Source organism: Thunnus thynnus, chromosome 14, assembly GCF_963924715.1.
Source record: "Thunnus thynnus chromosome 14, fThuThy2.1, whole genome shotgun sequence".
NCBI classification, from domain to species: domain Eukaryota; kingdom Metazoa; phylum Chordata; class Actinopteri; order Scombriformes; family Scombridae; genus Thunnus; species Thunnus thynnus.
Genome location: NC_089530.1, coordinates 20902028 through 20909925, shown reverse-complemented (window position 1 = coordinate 20909925; position 7898 = coordinate 20902028). Strand labels below are relative to the sequence as shown.

Below are 7898 nucleotides of genomic sequence, written 5' to 3'. Positions count from 1 at the left end.
TGCAGTCCGGGAACACTCTGCTGTGTATTTATTTTGTTGTCTAGAGAGAGAGAGAGATGCATTTAAAACTCTCGTTCTGTTCCTTATTTGTGTCGTCAGGCATTTTTGTCCGGAAACTCATTAATTGAAAGCAAAGTTACAAGTGAGGAAACAATTTTTTCAATAGAGCTCAGTTCTTGTTTTTCCCAAGTAATAGAAAAGTTCTTTCATTATTAAAAATAATGCTTTTTAAAAAACATTTTAATAAAAAAAAAAAATCTAGTCATTTTTTAATTAGTTAAATTTCAGCACAGTAAAATACTCTAATTTTTTAGTTGATAAAATAATGTAAATAAAAGGAGCAGTTGTTTAATCCTCGTCATCTAATCTGTTTTTTTCTCCCGGTTAAATCTAACTCGCTGTAAAATTACTTGAAAGCATGTGCGGTCTACTCTACCCACTTTTTTCCCCTCCTGTCGGCTGGAGTAGAGGAGACTAATTTAGAAGTTGCAGATTTGAGCTGCCTGAATTGGCTAGACAGCTGTAATCGCACTCCCTCCTAGTCTTAATCTCTTTATCTGGCTAGCAGCTGCCATATGGCCCCCGTCAGCTGGATCAGATGTGGGTAAGCCTCCCTCCCTGGCCGTCCCAGCCTCTCCCTCTCCCTCCCTGCCTCTCTGTGTCTCTCTCAGACCCCTGCCTGAGCTGGCTGGCCGGGCCGGGTGACGGGCTGCTGCCCTCCTGAGCCTCCGCCGAGGGCTCCCTCCCCACCGCCGCCACTGCCGTCTTTATTTTTAGCCATCTTTAAGGATTAGGATTGATGCTGTGACGAGCAGGGCACTTACAGTGATTGTATTGTAAATCTTCTCTTCTGGGTGGTGGTGGTGGTGGTGGTGGTGGGCGGAGGAGGTGGGGAGGTGGGGGGGGGGGGTTGAGGAAGAGGGCAGCTTCTACCACGGGGCGGATGTGCGGGGTTTTTCTTGTAAGATTCAGATGGGAGGGAGTGCGTGAGTGAGGGATAGTGTGTATGTGTGTGGAAGGAGGAGGTGACAGAGGGGTTTGGCTGGACAGAGGGGGTGGAAGAGGGGGGGGGGGGGGGGGTGAGGTGGGAGGTGGTACACCCTTGTCCCCGTAAGCCCCCTCATTAAAAGCAGTCTGAATGAGCCGGAGGGCGAGCGCATACACACACACATACACACACATACACACAAACACACACACACACACACACACACACTGACATTCTTGGTTTAGCTTCATTCAAATGAGGTGATTTAACTGCTTTGGTTAACACAGTGCAGAGCGGGACCGATGTATTTTCTCAGGCAGGACAAATCGACTTGGTTAACAGGTGGGACTTAATGATTTTACAGATTTTATTCTCGCTATCTTCTCCTGTCGTCTTTCACATCCGACGATACAGTAGTTTATCGACTAGATAAATTTAAGGATACTTGAAGAGCATCGCTGCAAGTTTTTCTGCCTTTTTTCCTTTTTTTTTTTTTTTTTTTTTGCACCTTTAATCTTACACCTAAAGCCGGCACTCGCAGGTTAAATGAGGGACAAGCTGTTTTGTTTTCGGCAGTGCTATTTCAATTGGCCAGTTTTCCTGCTCGACTTAGCCTGTGGAGGTGGTTGGTAGGTAGGCTGGTACTAAGTGTGTGTGTGTGTGTGTGTGTTGTGTACGTGAGGACAGTGTGTACAGCTGAAAGCCGGTTACCTAAAAGGGCTGTGCCAGGCCAGGCCAAAGTGGGTTAATAAAAATAACCAGCGTAGGAGCAGCGACAATCCAGGAGTGCAGGCAGAGGAGGAGTTAGAGAGATACAGAGAGAGCGGAGAGACAGAGTAGAAGAATCTGTCGCTGGTGGTTTACCTGTGATTAAGTCTTTCTCTGTAAAAACTGAACTAGTGATTATTTTATTACAGTTTTGAAATACTATTATTTTTGTCCGTTTGCTTTTTATTTACACTTCATAAAGTATTAGAGAAATAAAATGAACATTTTGAATCATACGGAGGAATGTATGCGTGACCCTACAGGCACCTGCATGGTGTTTCTGAATTTGAGCAGCAGAGGTATTTCTGTTGATGTTGGATTATCTAGTACACATGGAAAATATTAATAGAGTTTGAATATGTAAGGTATCTTTGCTGCATGTTTTGTCGTGTTGTTTTTTTTGTTTCTCTGGGTTCCTGTTTTTTACTGACCTACCTTCTCCTGGTGTGTTTATTTCGCTTGCTTGTCGTCTTGTCTGTGGTCTGTTTTCAGCATCTCATGCCATATGTGTTTTTTGTCTCTTCTGTCTCGCATTTCTCTGTTTTTTTTTTTATTGGCCACATTTGAGATAATTTTGTTTGCAGAAAATTTGTTGTCACCACAAAAGCCTAAGTGATGATATAAACAGTGCCATGATCTCTACGCTTAACTTGAATTTTACCACAGACACATTTAATTTGGAAATTAAATCAAGTCTGTTGTTTTGTCTCTCATTAGAATCTCTGTTTATGTTTTCTCTGAATTTAAATGGTCTTTTGTAGGATTTCATCTACATTTAACTGTTCTCTTTTCTTGCGTATTTACCTTTATTGAAGCAAAAATTTTATTTAAAACTTTTCAAGGCCTCGTCAAAAATAGTTATAAATTTAAAATCTGACATCATGGATACTGAGACTTTTATCAGACATAAATCTAACTTTGACTCTGTCTCTGTATGGCTGCAGGTTATGAGGACGGCAGGATGGAGTTCCCAGACCACAGCAGACATTTACTCCAGTGTCTGAGCGAGCAGCGGCACCAGGGCTTCCTGTGTGACTCCACGGTGCTGGTGGGCGATGCCCAGTTCCGTGCTCACCGTGCTGTGTTGGCCTCCTGCAGCATGTACTTTCACCTCTTCTACAAGGACCAGCTGGACAAGAGAGATGTGGTGCACCTCAACAGCGACATCGTCACAGCCCCGGCGTTTTCCCTGCTCCTGGAGTTCATGTATGAGGGCAAGCTGCAGTTCCAGGATCTTCCCGTAGAGGATGTGCTGGCAGCGGCCAGCTACTTGCACATGTATGACATTGTCAAGGTGTGTAAGAAACGTTTGAAGCAGAAGGCCACAGCGGAGGCAGATAGCACGCGCAGAGAGGATGATGGTGGATCCAGCTGTTCCGATAAGGCCGATAGTCTGTCAGACGGTTCTACAGGCCGGCCTGCTACTGCTGACCTGCTGCACAGTGATGAAGAGGAGGAGGGGAAGGCAGAGGGAGGACCACTGTGGCTGAGGCTGCCGTCCGCTGACAGACCAGGGACACCAGCCATTGCTACAACCAGCCCAGGCCACAGCGAGGCGGAGACGCAGGGTGGGGAAGGGCTGGGGGAGGGAGGGAAGCTCCTCTCTCCGGCCGGCAGCCCCACCAGCTCCACTGGATCTCACTCCCAGAGGTCCCACCGCTCTGTGAGCTCTCGTGGAGGGCACAGGGGCAGGAGGGTATCAAATGATGCGGCTGACTGTGTCCTGGACCTGTCAGTCAAGCCGATTGCCGGTAGCAACCACAGTAACCATCACCAGTCCTATTTCAGCGGAGCAGCTACACCAGACAGCCTCCAAAGTCCATTGGCTGTGAGGGTGAAGGTGGAGAGGGGCGTGGCTTCAGAAGAGGAAGAGGAACTGGGCGGTGGGGACTACGAAATGGAGCACAGCGGCATTACCAAGGCAACGGTTCCCAGCACCAATGGGGGCCTGACCCACCACGGGGTCGGAGGGCCGCTGTCGGCCCAGAGGAGGCTCGGCCTGGAAGCGCACCTGTCCGCTCTGCGAGAGGCCTCTCTGGCCTCAGAGCTGGAGCGGGACGAGAAGCCCTCGGCCACAGCAGATGACGAGGACATACTGGGCGGTGAAAATGAGCGCGCCCAGGCCGAGGCAGCCAGCATGGATAACTCCCTGCTGCCCTACGTCTCCAACATGCTGTCAGCTCAACACACCCAGATCTTCATGTGCCCGCTGTGTAACAAGGTTTTCCCCTCCCCGCACATCCTCCAGCTTCACCTCAGCTCCCACTTCAGGGAGCAGGAGGGCATCCGCTCCAAGCCCGCCGGAGACGTCAATGTGCCCACCTGCACCATCTGCAGCAAGACCTTCTCCTGCATGTACACGCTGAAGCGCCACGAGCGGACACACTCCGGCGAGAAACCCTACACCTGCACCACCTGCGGCAAGAGCTTCCAGTACTCACACAACCTCAGCCGTCACGCAGTGGTGCACACGCGTGAGAAGCCGCATGCTTGTAAGTGGTGCGAACGGCGCTTCACGCAGTCTGGGGACCTCTACCGACACATCCGCAAGTTCCATTGCGAACTGGTCAACTCGCTGTCAGTGAAGAGTGAACCGCTGGCACTGCCCAATGTCAGGGATTGGGCGATTGAGGACAGCTCCCAGGAACTGTGGAAGTAGATACAGACTGCTGGGGTGGATAAAGGGAAAGAGAGCGGAGAGTTAAAGAAGGGCAGAGAGGCGTGGGGAGGTGATAGGCAGGTGGCAAAGTTTGTTATTCGGGGTTTAAGTGAGTCATGTTCTTGTATGTCGCAAAATCTCATTCAATTGCACTTTAATAGCACATGAAAATGTTACTACTGAGTTTTTTTTTGTTGTTGTTTGGGGAACTTTGTTTTTATTCTATTTTATTCTGAATACTTATTTTTTATTGGCACAAGTTCTGTTCGGTGGCTTTCATTGCGTCTAAGGACATGGGTCCCAGTGAGAAGGTCTCGCCTTTTTGAAGAGTTTCCACTTTGTGTTTCATCTCTGACACATCACTCCGACGCTGGCCAACGTATTGGTCCCAGTTCCACAGACAGCAAACACCACGGCAGGAGTTCAGGTCGAACACACTGAAGTGAAAAAGCATTACAATACACTAAACGGGTACTGTGATCACCACGAGTCGATAACCACCACACACAGTTTGAAGAAATGTGTGTGCGTGCGATACTGCACTACTCTGGCAAAAACTTCACCTGACGTGCGTGAGCGTGTATGAGTGTGGTTTGTGTGTATTAATTTTATTTTCTACTGGCATGGAGGTGTTGTGGCGAAGCGCTCCCCGCTTCTCTTGTTTAGCTCTTTGGTGTTGTGTGTTCAGGGGAAAGCTGACTGACTGACAGACGAACTGATGGCACTCATGCAATGCACAGTCTCCTTTTTTCACTTCCAATCAATTTGAAGTATTTTCTAAAAATGAAAAGACCTTTACAAATTATTATGATAATTATTATTATTGTTATTAATAGAATTCTTTTCTTAAATCTAGCTGGCAGTCTTTAAAACATCTCTTGTTGAAAAGGTATTTAATTTAAGGTTGTTGTATATTGTTCTGCTATAGTTTTAAATCTTAATTTTTTTTTTTAAATTAATGATTATTATTATTATTATTTTGTTACTTTTTTTGTAATGGGACCTGCTGTTGTTGCATGACGTCCAAACTTGTATATTTTAAAATAAAAATGTGAATTTGCTGTATTACTGTACACATTGTAATTGATCAAATATTTGACAACGGGCTTTCCTTTTCTTTTCTTTGTGAATACTACTCCAGGGTGCGGTCTGTTGAAAAACTGAATATATTTCTCACGACTATGGAAAAAAATGCATGAAATTTTGATTTTGTCTTAAACCTTTAAGTTGTGGTTTTTGCATCGGGGGGAGGGGTTGGGGAGGGGGTGGGAGTGGGTGGCGGAGAAATGTTTGAACATTACACTTTTGACAGTGAAAAGGTTAAGTTGGAATTTTTATACTCGTCATAGGTCTGTCGCTGGGCTCCTAGAAGAATGTTACCGAATGTGTTTCCGTTGGATGTTGAAGCGATATGATGAAGCATTTTAAAGCCTGTGTCTATATGCACTGATCTCTCTGCTGTGTGTGTGTGTGTGTGTGTGTGTGTGTGTGTGTTTATGAGCGTGTGACTTGGCTATTATCAGTCAATTTAACCTACTGAAGATCTACTGTACGTCCACCCAGCACTTCCTCCTCCTGCTCCTCCTCAGGCGTTAAATTTCTCCACTGCTGTATGCTTGTTTTCCATCTCTGTCTCCGTCCTCTCCAGCTCTAGGCGTGGTCAAGCCATTTCTTAATAATTTCTGCTCATTGGGCACTTATTTCAGGTCTGTTGAGTGCAGTTACGTGGCTCTGACTTGGCTAAAGTGTGAAGGACACAGAGAGAGAGAGAGAGAGAGAGAGAGAAAAAAAGAAGGAGAGAGGCTGAAACTGAGCTGTCCTGCTGAAAGTTGAAGGGTCAGATATCTTTGTCACACTGTTGTGTCGCGTTGAGCCGAGATGTGCTGAGCTGAGCTGAGCGGGGCCGTGCTGATTCAGTGCAAATACCCACCCAACTCAGTGCAGTGCTTTTCACATTGGATGCAGCGGTGTGAAGATGTTTGTGTGTGTGTGTGTGTGAGTGTGTGTGTGTGTGTGTGTGTGTTTTCCACTTAAAACATAATCCTTACTTTGAGATGGGAGAGAATTGGCATGCCTGAATGCACCTTTTTAAGCTAAAAGACATGAAATCAGAATTTTTGCTGAAAAGATGCCTTTATTAAAAAAAAAACAAAAAACATTTCTGACGCTATGGAAGTATTTGATACTGTAGAGCATTGGAAAAATAGCTGTTTAAAATCATGTATAAATTCATGGAATTTATTGAATTTATCAGAAAATGATGTCTTATTATATTTTGATCATGTGATTGGAAAAGTCTTTTCTTTTTGTATGTGAATGTTGTATTTTGGGTTGGGGCTACATCAGTTTAATTTTTCAGTTTTTTTAACCTCTTTTTGTTGATGATTTTAAAACTACTGGTCAAGCGTTTATACAATCCAAAAACATTTGACACAGAGATACTGAAAAGTGAACGCTCCACATTTCCCCCCCCCCCCCCCCCCCTCACTGGCACTCCTTCGGTATCAAACCCTCAGATCTGTGTGTATACGTGTGTGTTCATGCCCCCGTGGACGTGCATGTGGTGGGTGGGGTGGTTGTGCGTACGTGTGGGGTTCTGTGTGCCGCCCTGTCATCTGGTGGCACCTACAGGCTCTGCCAATGCAACAGTGTGGGTGACATTGCGGCAGTTTGCACCGCGTCGTCTCATTTTTTTTTTTTTTTTTTCTCAAAACGTTCTTTCTTCACTGGCAGCGTCTCTGCATATGGGCTCTCTCCATCCTGCTGTTGTTTTCATCATTACTTCTGTTTTTTGTTTCTGTTCCTCTGGTTGTACTTGACCGCCTTAAACTGCTGTAGTCCGGGCTGTTTTATTATTTTAATTTTTTTTTTTTTTTTTTTTTTTTTTTTTTTTTAAGTGTGAGTGTGGGGTGGAGTTGTGGGAGTGAAGTCAACTGCTCAAGACGCTCTGAACTAACCACCCTGACGAGACATCTCCATCTTTTGCTGTGCTTACTTGAAAACAAAGGGGGGAGATTTTTTTTTTTTTTTTTTTTTTTTTTTTTTTTTAAAGCAAGGTATAAAAATAAATGTCAAGACAGACGGGCGGGAGGGTGGGGGGGCGTGATATGATTGAGTCTGTTTTGAAAAAGGACAATCACTGTCTGGGAAAAAACAAGCAGATTTTGATTCAGATATATTTGCTCCCCCTCGAGATTAAAAAAAAAATTCTTTACCTTTATGTTATTTTTTCAGATTTAGTCATTTTTAGCTTTGACAATCATAGTTGGGTTGATTTTTTTTTTTTTTTGTTTGTTTTTCTCAAGGGGAGTAAATTCTAATTGTGTTTAGTTTTGTAATTTTTGGTGTGCTGTTGTTGACATTTTTAAATTGTGTGCAAACTGCAATAAATTATAAGAATCTTGAAATTCAACCTATGTGTGAAGTTTTGTTTGGTTTTTCTTGTTTCATGGATGAAATCGAAGCAGTCACAGCTACTTTTTT

The 7898-nt window shown here is 44.8% G+C and overlaps 1 protein-coding gene across 1 annotated transcript in view; it reads left to right on the top strand.

Moving 5' to 3' along the window:
- The window catches only part of zbtb18 (zinc finger and BTB domain containing 18), a 9890-nt gene extending 2431 nt beyond the window's left edge, over positions 1-7459 (top strand). Inside the window, exon 2 of the mRNA XM_067610500.1 lies at positions 2701-7459. Coding sequence (XP_067466601.1) covers positions 2718-4415 — 1698 coding nt within the window. The 5' untranslated portion in view covers positions 2701-2717 and the 3' untranslated portion in view covers positions 4416-7459. The remainder of the gene's footprint in view (positions 1-2700) is intronic.
- Positions 7460-7898: the final 439 nt, after the last annotated feature.